This window comes from Phyllostomus discolor, chromosome 10 (assembly GCF_004126475.2).
Source record: "Phyllostomus discolor isolate MPI-MPIP mPhyDis1 chromosome 10, mPhyDis1.pri.v3, whole genome shotgun sequence".
NCBI classification, from domain to species: Eukaryota; Metazoa; Chordata; class Mammalia; order Chiroptera; family Phyllostomidae; genus Phyllostomus; species Phyllostomus discolor.
In genome coordinates this window covers 23,777,174-23,790,466 of record NC_040912.2, presented here as the reverse complement: position 1 = coordinate 23,790,466, position 13,293 = coordinate 23,777,174, and the positions used below count along the sequence as shown (strand labels likewise).

The 13,293-nt window shown below is 32.2% G+C and overlaps 1 protein-coding gene across 9 annotated transcripts in view; it reads left to right on the top strand.

Moving 5' to 3' along the window:
* PHF14 (PHD finger protein 14) overlaps nucleotides 1-13,293 on the top strand; it is a 183,221-nt gene that overhangs the window by 35,982 nt on the left and 133,946 nt on the right. For all 9 annotated transcript variants that reach the window (XR_004899612.1, XM_036010574.1, XM_036010572.1 and 6 more), the window contains exons 8-13: nucleotides 971-1,117; nucleotides 1,777-2,047; nucleotides 2,350-2,456; nucleotides 3,881-3,976; nucleotides 5,808-5,911; nucleotides 8,038-8,169. Coding sequence is in view for 8 of the 9 variants with exons in the window: in XM_036010574.1 (XP_035866467.1) it covers nucleotides 971-1,117; nucleotides 1,777-2,047; nucleotides 2,350-2,456; nucleotides 3,881-3,976; nucleotides 5,808-5,911; nucleotides 8,038-8,169 (857 nt within the window). In the remaining variant the exon portion in view is untranslated. The remainder of the gene's footprint in view (nucleotides 1-970; nucleotides 1,118-1,776; nucleotides 2,048-2,349; nucleotides 2,457-3,880; nucleotides 3,977-5,807; nucleotides 5,912-8,037; nucleotides 8,170-13,293) is intronic.

Sequence of the window (13,293 nt, the reverse complement as noted above, 5' to 3'; positions counted from 1 at the left end):
CTACAAAATTGCATCATACATTTGTTTCAATGTTGAGGACATTTTAGATTCTTTTAAAGTTATTATTTCTCTTTCTGTTCTTTCTCATTCGTTTCTGTGTGTGTGTGTGTGTGTGTGTGTGTGTGTGTGTCATTATTTCTCTTTGAGTTGTAAAACCCCACCTTACTAAGAGATTCCTTTACTATAACTTAAACACAAACTATATGGATGCTTATCTTTATTTCTTATCCTTGAGAGTACCTGTCATTTTGTTAGCAATCTACACTGTAGATTACTTTTTTAGGCTCTGTATTTTTTAAAAAATTCTATTTTTGATAAATACCTTCTTTTCATCTTTTTTTGTACCCAACTCTTTATGAATAAAATAATGTACTCATTGGGCTAGTGCCATGAAAGATCGCTATGAGAAAATTGTGTTTCCATTTATGGTTTTAGGGTTATATAAAGAATGAAAGGGGATACCTAAAGTGTTTTATTGACAGGGCCTGGCCTTCTTAATCCATTGTTGTCCTGGTTAGACTGTCCACGCATCGCTAGCTGGCTAGAAATGTCCCACTTATCTGCATTGGCTAGTTCTGGCTAGTTCTGGTTGTTTTATAATATTAATCTATGTATGTGTAACTTTAATATTTAATGATAATTTCTACCTAAGATTATTAAAACCCTGTTCATTTTAAACAAGATTTTTAAAGGCATACCATTATAATTAGATATAATATAAGATTTGACTATAGTATTTTGAAAACCACAAGACATTTTAAAGAAAAAAAATTGTTAAGTTGATATCGATATACAGGATTAAGGTTCTAAAGAAGCAATTTTTATCATTATGTATATAAATTAGTTTTGTAATCTGTTTTAGAAATAACTGACATGTGGGAGAGTATTTAAAAAATTATCTCTTGTGTTAGATTTTTTATGACCCTTTGGAATAAAAATATTCACTTTCCCCCTCTGTTTTTTGATGTAGGACATAGCAGATCCATTTTTTGCTTATTGTAAGCAGCATGCAGACAGGTTGGACAGAAAGTGGAAGAGGAAAAACTACCTGGCTCTACAGTCCTATTGTAAAATGTCCTTACAAGAAAGAGAGAAGCAGCTGTCACCGGAAGCACAGGTATGCAATTTATGCCGAAACTCGTGTTTATTCTTGTGAGGTTATGTATTTCAGAACTCGTGTGTATTTGCCAATGGCATGTGAAATATAGTTATGACATTTGGTTAGTTACTTAGGAAATAGATTGCCATTCAGTTAAATGGTGAGTATAGTTTGTAGCTAAATGCATTGCTCCTTTTCAAGTCAACAGAGCAGCAATTTATAAAGCATGTTTCCTAATACACTGAATAAGTGGCTTAGAAGAAGTTATTCTATCAGTGTGATATGTTGATCACAACTTGTTCAGGCTGTTCTGATGTTTATTTATTGCAAAGGATTTGATCAGTTTGCCCATCATTTAAAATGTATTTCTATTTAAATTAAGTAAATATATGGACACTATTCCAATTATTAAGAAGAGAAACTTCAGCTTAATCACATTAGTTTGTGACAACTCTGTTCATACAGTAGGACAGTTGTTGCTAAGGGTAGACCTAATTTACTGTAACCCAAGAATTATATAGTATACCTTAAGGACCAGTGTATCTTATGGTGGATAGATATAACTTGCCTTGATAGAGGGAATTCTGGTTATCTTTACTTTGTCTAAGTATGGAAGTAAAAGCACAAGGAGTATATTCTACTTTAATATCTTTTTGATTTGTATACTCTTTTTATAGGCAAGGATCAATGCTCGGCTGCAGCAGTATCGTGCCAAAGCAGAACTAGCTCGATCTACCAGACCCCAGGCCTGGGTTCCCAGAGAGAAATTGCCCAGACCACTCACTAGCAGTGCTTCAGCCATCCGTAAACTGATGCGGAAAGCAGAGCTAATGGGGATCAGTACAGATATCTTCCCGGTGGACAATTCAGATACTAGTTCTAGTGTGGATGGAAGGAGAAAGCATAAGCAACCTGCTCTCACTGCTGATTTTGTGAATTATTATTTTGGTCAGTATAGACACTGATACGTGCACATTTTCAATGAGAACAATTTGCTAATGACAAGATTTGACATTTGTCAATTTTTAATTTATTATCCATGCTACATATATGAAGCAAAGGCATGTTTATTTTCCTAATAAGTTGTGGGTTATTGTAAAATGCTAGGTTCATGTATTTGTGAATAGAATTAAAACTTTTAAATAATGTTGGTTTATCCATGTGATCAGCTCTGTGGTAGTTTCCTTGTGTATTTTGTGTATTAGCTTTTATTTTCTACTAAAGTAAAATTGGATATTTCCTTTAAATAGAGAGAAATATGCGCATGATTCAAATTCAGGAAAACATGGCTGAACAAAAGAATATAAAGGATAAATTAGAGAATGAACAAGAAAAGCTTCATGTGGAATATAATAAGGTAAGTTAGCTATAAAACAGACAATATATCTTACTGATGATTTCTTTTGTGATTTTACAGCATTTCTATTTATGTTTCATTTTGAAATTCTTCTGGGGTTTTTAGGTCCTTCCCTTCAGTTTCTTCCCTGCATTATCTTCATTAACATCTCTAACACCTTGCTGAGCACTTGCTATGTGCCAGGCACAGTTCCGAGAACTGTAGATGTACTCATTAAATTCTCACTTGAGCTTTTTAATGTGGGTTATGCTAATTGCTTCCATTTTCAGGGGAGGAAACTGAGTCCTAAACAGGCGAAGTAATTTGCTTAGAGGCTCATGTCAGTTGTCAAGCCATAGAATTGGTGTTTGAGGCCAAGCAGTCTGACTCAATTCTTGATTCCTAACCCCTGTGGACTATCGAACTTCTCTTAAGTTTGTAGAAAACTTAGAAACATATTATTAAATTACCATTTTTCCCACATGTGAGTGAAATCATATAGTTCTTAGCTGTTTCTGATTGACTTATTTCACTAAGCATAACAATGTGAAATTCTCAAGGTCCACCCATGTCATTGCAAATGTCAGTATTTTATCTTTTCTTATGGCTGAGTAGTATTCCATTGTGTATATGTGAGTTGTGGGCACAATAGTAGTACAATTGATAGACCTCTTTCATAGAAATGTACACTTGAACCCGTATGATCTTATTAAACAATGCGACTCCAATAAATTTAATAAAAACAAATAAAATAAAATTACTGTTTTTATCTTGAATTGTTTTGTAATGTTACTTTTGATTTAAAAAAAACCTCCTAATTAAAATTTTACTCTACCTCTTCATTCTAATGATGAAGGTGCTGAAAAAGAAAGATCGTATAAAAGCGAGATGTGGCTAAAATGTTAGGTAATAAGTAACATGAGCATATAAAACTGGTATTAACTTATTGTTAGATAACTAACATTTTAAGTGATAAAAACTTAATAGGAAGAAATATCTCGTAATTAGCCACATGGTAGTGAAAAGAGTACCGGGATTAAATTCAAAAGACCTGAGGGTTCATGCTAGTTCTATGATCTTGGCCAAGTCATTTAAACCCTATGTTCCTTAGTTTTCTCATTGGGATTTGGTAGAAATGCATTTTGATAGTCATGAGGATTAATTAGCAAAAATATGTGTAAAATAATGTAGTGAACTATAGCAATATACAAATGTAGGTATTGTTATTAGTAAAACTGCTAAACTAAAATGCTTACCTTTTGTTGAGGCTTCTTAACTAATTTGGACAGCCCCATCTCTCAGTGGAATTGTGACTTAAATGTATTAGAACTATAGAAGATATAAATATAGATACTTTTGGATATATATTGATAGGTTGTTTAATTTTTCACACATTTTACTATGTACTTTAATGGTTTACTAATATAAAATTATTTGCATTGTAGCTGTGTGAATCTTTAGAAGAACTACAAAACCTGAATGGGAAACTTCGAAGTGAAGGGCAAGGAATATGGGCCTTACTAGGCAGAATCACAGGGCAGGTTAGTTTCTTTCCAATTGCTCTCTCCTTCCATTCTGGTTCTCTGTGTTGTTTTCAAAAATCAGATCTCTGATACAACTATCACGTTGCTAACTGAATAATTCTGTGTGATTAGAGCTGAATAACCCCCTGGGATAATGATTTCTGCCTAGAACACATCTAGAGCATGAGAAGCTACCTACTGAGAACCTAGGGTTTCATTTGGTTGTTTTAACAGCGATCTTGTTGGCAAAATTTTTGCATTTGCTCCAACCGATTGACCTGTCATTGTGCTGAAGTTAGGATTTGAAGTGTGAATAAACTCCCACCACATCTTCCTGCCCCCCAATTTAGCAGTTTTAGATCCTTTGTCAGATTTTTTTCTGTCTTGTTCTTATATAACTAAATATATAAGTTGGGTTTATATAACTAAAAACCCATCTAAGGGTTTTTTAAATGTAAAATTGAAAAGGCAAACTTGAAGGATTTGTTTTCATGTTGATTTGCTTTTGAGCTGTGTAAGAATTGGTTTTGGAAATTTTAATGATAAGATGTAGTTTTTCTCTTTTAGTAGGTATTATTATAGTTGTGAAAAAAATTACTTTATCCTTGAACATTTTTAGCCTGTTAATGTTCTTAGTGTTAAAAGGAAAATCATTGCCAAATGGATTTCTTTGGATTTTTTCGTACAGTGTATGTAATTCATAAATTAAGAATTCATTCAAGTAATTTCAGTATATTTTTAAGGATGATGGAGACTCATTGTGGTCCTTTCATTATGAAAGTAGTTTTATTTGTGAAGGTGATTTTCAAAGAACAGATACCTTTCTTTGTACTTGTTTCACAGGTTTATGAAGAGTCAAATTCATCATACAATTTATGTAGACACAGTTTAGGAAGTAATACGACATGTATTGTGCAATTATAGCTTTGAGGATGCTTTTGTGAACAGGGTGCATGTGGCTTATAATGAATAACATAATTTCAAAGATGAGAATGAATACTTGCTTATGCAGAATTGGCCTTTGTTCCTATTGATAGGTGGTTGATGGATTTCTGGAAGATTGTGGTGTTTTATATTTTATATTTAGAGAAGTTAATGTTGAGTGCAAGCCTATTATCAGTTTATTTGCCAAGCTAGCATTATCTTTTGGCTTGATTTGCAAGTGTGTCTCATACGAATCTGCTATAAAAGGGCATTTTCATTTATTAAATGACTTAACAGACGTTCACAGATTTCCTTGTACAAATATAAAATACACAGCAGAGGTAGAATTCATTTGTACTGCTTGCGTGACACTTTTTTCCAGTTGGTTGAACAGATGCCGGCCCACTAGGCCACTGAGAAATGACTTTGATAGATGGCTGCTGTCTGAGAAACCAGTATACTACAGATTAGTAGAAACCCAGAGAGAATCTCATTCACTTTGTGGAGAGTTTGGTCCAATAAGATAATTTTTCTAATTAACCTATGGAGCACCAGTGTAGCTGGGATGTTGAGGAAAATAAACGGCTTCAGTATTCTTTTTGTCAAGTATACTGTGTGTGTATTTTTAATGTTCTTAAATGCTTGTCTTTGTCTTTTACCTTTTAAAGCTGAAGCAGAGGTTTAATTTTCATAATGTTACAGTGTTCCACTGAAAATGGATGGAAGTATGTAATTAGAGGTTTCTAATGGAAGTAACTGTGAAACAAAAACTCATTTTAATCCTTTTTGCTGGTGTAATAGCTGGTAAAAATTCTCCCCTTCACAACCCTAGCACTTTCAGTTTACTTGAATGGCATAGAGAGGAAAATGTGGCTTTACATTTCTTCTTTAAAACAAAGTAAACTGCATTTGTTCAAATCAATAGAAGTTGAACATACCGGCAATTTTGCGGGCACCCAAGGAGCGAAAACCAAGTAAAAAGGAAGGAGGCACACAAAAGACATCTGCTCTTCCTACAGTACTTTATAGGCAAGTAATAAAATTATGACCGATTAATACTTTGTTTTTTTCAATTGACCTTTTAGTTATAAGATGCTTCAAGTATTTGAGAGAAAACCGTCCATATCAGAATTTAAGTTACATGCATTTAATATTCATTTTATTAGTACCTTCATCAAAGATTCTGTTCAAGTTTTATGATGTAAGAGATTTTTTATACCTCTTTTAATAAGATAAATGAAATGACTTTTTGTATCCTTTTAAGAACTGGGGAAATATGTGCAAGCTTCATGGAAATGAAAGGTCCAATTTTGAGAATTGGAAAGTGACTAAATATTGTAGATGATTATTTTTATAAATAATTAAACAATGTATTAGATAAACGAGCACTTTTATTTTACTTGGTGAATGAGTTTTAGAGTTTTGCATGTGTTTTTAGACAGTGATGGGTATTATATATATACTCTGAATTACTGCCTTTGTGTAGTGGTGCAAAATGAAGATAAGGTATAGATTTAAATGCCTGCATTTTTTTCCTCTATACTCAGCTGTAATAATTTTGTTTTCATAGTATTTTTGTTCTTTAATTTTTGGTTCACTGTTTTACAGTGCTCATCACTGTAGTAATTTTACAGAGTTAAGACTTCTTTCCGTGCCTTAACAGGTTATGACCTTTTAAAATTAATTAAATTTTTTTTATTGAATATATTGGAGTGACACTGGTTAACAAAATGGTACAGATTTCAGGTGCATAATTCTACAACACATCATCTGTGTACTGTATTGTGTGTTCACTGCCCCAAATGATCTTTTTCTGTAATGTAACTGATTAAATGAAAAAAGTTTAGAACATGCTAGTAGATTTATGTTTGTGTGTATATACATACACATACAAATGTGTATCTTTATGTAAACATGTATGTATGCTTATGTAACACATGAATGTCCATACAACCTCTTCCTTTTTCAGAAATAGCAGCAATAGCAACAACATCAATCTTTATAATTACTTTCCATTCCTGGTTGAAGTCTCCCTCCATAGGTAATAGCAAATAACTTTCTTAAAATGTGGGAAAAGCCCACTAGTGTACTGTGTGAAGACTAGCACATTCTGAATCCAGCTTTTTCCAAACAAAATTGGTCCATTAGGCATAGCACTGTACTTATGAGTTTTATCACTAGATTTTATTTTTACTTTGGATATATTTTAGGTGATTTTTTTTTTTTTTTTTACTCTGAGCAACTTTGAGACCAAATACTGGTTTTATTGTTGCTGCTTTTTGTGTGTGTGTGCTCTTTTTTCCCTTAGGATTATTTGAAAAATTCAAACATCATTGTTTCTGTACACGGATGACTTTTAGGTTCTCAACAGTGTTTCCCTCAGTCTTTACATTCCCAGTATAAATAAATATACTCTAGATTTTTAGGTCATGGTGTGTGTGCTCTCAGAGGTTGTAAATTTGCCTTTGTGCAAAAGAAGAGTTAGATTCCTTAAAAAAACCCAAATCCAAAATAACACTAACGTGAATAGTAAAACACCCCATTCTCTGAAGTAAACAGCTATAGTATATTTTTAAGACGCAAAGTCTGATTTTGAAAAGAGACATTATATATGTGTGTGTGTGTGTGTGTGTGTGCATGCCTTTTCAAAAAATATACATACACACATATGTAGCTTATTTACATGTTGAGGGCTCTTTGAAAGATTTATACTTAATGGTAGAAAAGAAACTCAACTTTCTTTGTAAAATCACTTCTTTTGTAGTTTTGGGGAAGTAGAAAATAGGAAAATTTTTATTTAATTATACTTTCGGAGAAAAATTGAGCTAATGTTTAGTGGATTTTCAATGATAATTAAAATTAAGATAAAGAATGTGTTGGGAATAAATGTACATGCACCACTCTAAAAGGTTTATGTCTAGCACTATTTAAATTTATACTAGATCCAAGCTATTTTTCTGTATCCTCAAAAACATTTAGAATTAGTTATTGATGTTATAAAAAAGATGTGTTATAGAAAGTGAAAAGCCTTTTGATTTCAAACAAAAGAAATATCAAATTAATTGAAAGATTTTCAAATTTATAAAATATGCTATATATTAATTTCAATGTGATAATTATTATTTTAATACTTTATTTGCTGCCTTTATTCAAAGTTGTGGAATCTGTAAGAAGAACCATGATCAGCATCTCCTCTTACTTTGTGATACCTGCAAACTCCATTACCACCTTGGATGTCTGGACCCTCCTCTTACGAGGATGCCAAGAAAGACCAAAAACAGTTATTGGTAAGTAAAATGGAGAAAACTTAGGTGTTAGAATTGGGTTGGCTTCATTTCAGCAGCGTAAGATGAAGTATTATATTATTTCATAAAAAGTTTTTGGCACATTTTATAATTGATCATTTATAAATATTTTATCCAACTCTATTGAGACATAATTGACCATTAAAAATTGTATATATTTAAGGTGTACAACTTAACAATTTGATATACGTACACATTGTAAAATAATCACCACAATCAAGCTAATTAACATGTTCTTCACCTTACATTGTTTCTGTTTTCTATTTTTGTGGTAAAAAATGCTTCAGACATAAGTGTTTATTATAGTTTTATATGAATAAAGCTGTAATAGTTTTTTTTAATGCATTTTAAGTTAATTGAGGCTATTTTGGTATCTTAGTGGATTCTTATACATGAACTGTCTAGTGTTTTTGTAATTTTCTTTTGCTTTATTGTGAGAATTTCTAAAAAAAAAAGTTTCTCAAATGCTTTGTTTGTTTTAAAATGTTAATCACCAGAGGGAAGGTGGGCTGGCAATTGGCAAAGGGAAGGAAAAAGGGGAAATTTGAGATGTTGAAGTTAAAAAAAAAGAACTTGCCCTGCCTGGCTTAGCTCAGTGGATTGAGCGTGGGCTGTGAACCAAAGCATCACAGGTTCGATTCCTAGTCAGGGCACATGCCTGGGTTACAGGCCAAGGCCCCCAGCAACCGCACATTGATGTTTCTCTCTCTCTCTTTCTCCCTCCCTTCCCTCTCTAAAAATAAATAAATAAAATCTTTTTTAAAAATCTTAAAAAAAAAGAACTTCCCTCTATTCATTTTATTTGTAATTTAATATTTTATTTCTAAATTAGTTACTGAAGGCTTTATTCCTAGTATTTGTCATTTGTGCTAGTCATATTTAAGTTCCACCATTTTCTTTTGCAAATCTAGAAACATTTGACAGGTTTCTTACCTTTTTCCCCTCAACTTGTGCATATTGAATCACTACAGATGTTTGATAAAAGCTTATGATACCTATGATAAATTTATATTTTCCTTAATTTTAGTCCAAGGGAGAGACAGATTTTCATTCAAATTAATAGGCTGATTCTATATAGGAAAAATATAGGACATGGAAAACTTTGTAGTGGACATGGTATTCTTTTTATACAAATTACCTTTCTAGTTTTAGAAAAGAATGAACCCCAGATTCTTAAACGGTAACCTATACAAAAAGTTGCATGTTTCTCAAAGATACTAAGCGTGGTTTTGACCTCATTGTTCTATCTCATCAAGCTGCCTCTGTTCATTTTGTTAGTGAGCTTCCATTTTTTCACCATTTTACAGGATTTCTTTTTCATAATGTCCTTTTATCAATTTGTCATTAGACACTTATACTGGTCTGCTCTTCTCAAATGTAGTGGAATGTATTTCTCTTTATATTTATGTGTTTTTGAAACCAAAATTTAAGAAGATAATAGTCTATCTTACTGGCATGCCAGCAGTGTTAATAAACATCCTACATAGGTTTCTAAATTGAAAGCCAGTTTGCTAGTCTCCAGGGCCAGGGTGCTGAGTCATGATCTTGGACATGGAGCTATGCAGTCCTCTCCTTCAATGAGGTTATGAACTTGTCTGCACAGCTCTGGTTCCTAGTGGGTGAACGATTTTGGAAGACCTTCAGAACAAAGAACATAACCTGGGATGTTTTGTGAAGGCTCTCTTTAAGAGACATAAATGACTTCGAGTCCTCTGCATTGGCTGCAATGTTTTAAAGTGAAAGTAGAAAATAAAATTGTAGCAAAAAACCCCAAAACTTCAATATCTTTTAGTTTCTAGTAATCATATTTTCTTTGGCCTCTAAAATCAATTTAGCTTTGCTTAGCAGTTTAATTATATTAACAGTTTTAATACAAGTAAATAATACACAATTAATAATAAAAGAATAAACTGTTTTTGCATACTCACAACTGTAAAACTACTTTTGGCAACCCCTATAAGTTTTAGAGAATTATTTTTTCTTTATGTATCCCTGGCATTCACCAGTCTGTTCTCTGTATCTATAGTTTATTTGTTTTTCATATTCCCCATATAAGCAAGATCATACAGTATTTGCCTTTGATTTATGCATTTAGCACAATGACTTCAAGGGCTATCCATGTTGTTGCACATGACAAGATTTCCTTCTTTTTTATAGCTGAATAACATTTCATTGTGTGTGTGTGTGTGTGTGTGTGTGTGTGTATCACATTTCCTTAATCCATTCATTCATTGATGGACATGGGTTGTTTCCATGTCTTGAATATTATAAATAATGATGCACTGAACATGGCAGTGCAGGTACCTTCTCAGGAATAGTGGTTTCATTCTTTTGGGTGTATGTGTATACCCAGAAGTGGAATTGCTGGACCATATGATAGTTCTATTTTTAATTTTTCGAGTACTCTCCGTACGATTTTCCATAGTTGCTGCAGCATTTTACATTCCCACCAACAGTGCACCGGGGTTTCTTCTTCTCCACATTCTTGCCAACACTTGCTATCTTGTCATTTTGATGACAGCCATTCTATAGGGGTGAGGTGGTATCTCATTTTGATTTTGATTTTCCGGATGAAGTTTTATATAGGCACCTATGAAGATTTTCCTCTAAAAAGAAGGGAAAGCATTGGATAAAGGGGAGAAAAGAAACTATAGTGTGGAATCTTTGAAGATTAAAAGAGGTTGTCTATAAAGAAGAAAAGCAGTAAATCATGAACTTGTATAAAATTTGGAAAATAGAGTATTACTAGGTTTATTACATTTAAATATTAATAGTTATTTTTTCTTTAGCTTATGCATAAATATTCTCTACAAATAAATTAGCATACTTAGCATTATTACACATTAAGCATAATTATTCTGAATATGTGTTATAGTATGGTGCTGGAGGTGAACAAGGTATATAGTTCATTGAGAAAAATCTCTTGGCATTTCAGTATTGAGGTTGTTCTTTCATAAATTCCAGACAATGAATTTTCATTGATTATATTTAAAAAAATCTACTTTTAATTAATTGAATGTTTTGATTACTTAAGGTTACCTTTAGTATTTTGCATGGGAATTACACATTATAGGATTCTCTTCCCTAGTAGAGTATATTAAGTTAAAATGTGTAGGACTAAGGAGAGTTTAGCTAAATTCATGGATGATAGTAGTTTAGTGGGCTATAAAGAGAAGCCAGGTGTGTGTTTTGACATTATGAAAGGTAACTGTGACTTTCCTCTGGGCATTATGTAACTCGATTGAATTGGGCAAGCCATGTCTATGTTTGTGGTTATATTTTCCTTTGATTTCTGAGTTATTTAGTGTTTTGTGGTGTCCAGGGCATAACAGTTCTCCAAAAGCAAGTTTCTTTGTCACCTGGATGTATTACTTTTGCTGGAGATGAGAATAAACGTGAGAAGTTAGAGAATGCCCTGACAAGAGTTATAATTACAAAATGAGACAATAAGGGGAATAACTCGATTAAAAAAATACACAGCACAATGACTTACCCTAAATACCTCAGAAATTCATGTATGTTAAAAGAATTGGACCTCTCTGGGAAACTTTGACTACCTTTCACTTCATTTGGTGAAAATGATCAATTATTATTAAGGTTATATGCTGTAAAGGCAAAGAACTGGTTTCTTTCTGTGATATAACTTGATATCTTTCTATAGGTACTTCTGTTTTGATGGTTTTTGTATTTTATTATTTACTAATGGGATTTTCACAATTTAGGGCTGTCAATAGATTATTTCAAAATATACTCATCATTTCAATTAGGAGATTCCATAAGCTGTTTACTTTTCAAATGAACCTTTACTCTCATCTAAAGACTCATGGGAAAAACAAGCAATTTTGTATATTACACTTGAGTTATATTTTTATTTTCATGGTAATCTATGATTCCAAGGAATAAAATGCTTGGTTGTTCTAGTAATAGATATATAAAAAATTTTAAGGAACACATGATAAATTACTTCCTTGTTTTTCTTTTATTGGTCAGTGTTTTCACTGTTAAAATTTTTGTTCAACAGCTTTGCTTAAATAAATGAGAATTTTAAGATATTAAGATTAATGCCTTAAATATTAATTTGCATTTTAGCAATTAATGGGCTTGTATTAGCAACACAAATGGCACATGTACTTAATTCTGTTATTAGAGTTCAAAATTTAAAGCTGTTTTTAATTAAAAATAAATATTAGTTTGATAGTTTTACTGTATTAATGAGTGAGAGATATGAATTTTGTTGGAGCATGAATTCAGATGATAAGAGATCTTTGAAAATACTTGGTAAAAGAATTATAAGTTTCATTCAAAGGTACTGATATAAACATGTAAACAAAATCAAATATAATTTTATATGTTATTACATTTTTATAAAGGGGATGCTCATCAATTAGACTTTTAGAGAAGTACTTCCTGACAATTCCTTTACATTTGAAGAAAATATATGAAAAAATTTTACTTTTAACAACTTGGTATGACTTATCAAGATGTCCATCAGTCATTGTGTAGACTTCTGCTGCTCGGATGTTAGCCACTAGTCACATGTGGCTATTTGAATTTAAATTGATTATAGTTTAAGTTTAAAAATCAATTCCTGAGTCACATTAGCTACATTACAAGTGCTCAATAGCTGCATGGGGCCAGTGGATACTGTACTGCACAAAGCAGATACAGATAATTCTAACATGTAAAATTCTGTTGGACAGCACAGATTTAGACTGGTCTTTCAGTTTTAATTCTTTAATGTAACTCATATGTTTTCCACATTTTTTATTGTGGCAAAATATACATAATAAAATTTACCATTTTAATCATTTTTAAGATATGCATTTCAGTGTTATTAAATATATTAATAATGTTGTGCAACCATCAGTCTCTATAGTGTTTTTCATCTTGCAAAACTGTAACTCTGTACCCATTAAACAGTAACTCTCCACTCTTCCCTCCACCCAACCCCTGCCAACTGGCATTCTACTCTGACTCTGGTTTTGGCTACTTTGCCTCATCTAAATGGAATCGTAGAGTATTTGTCTTTTTGTAACTGGCTGATTTTACTCACTACAAGGTCCTCAAGATTCACGAATGTTGTATCATATTGCAGAATTTCTTTCT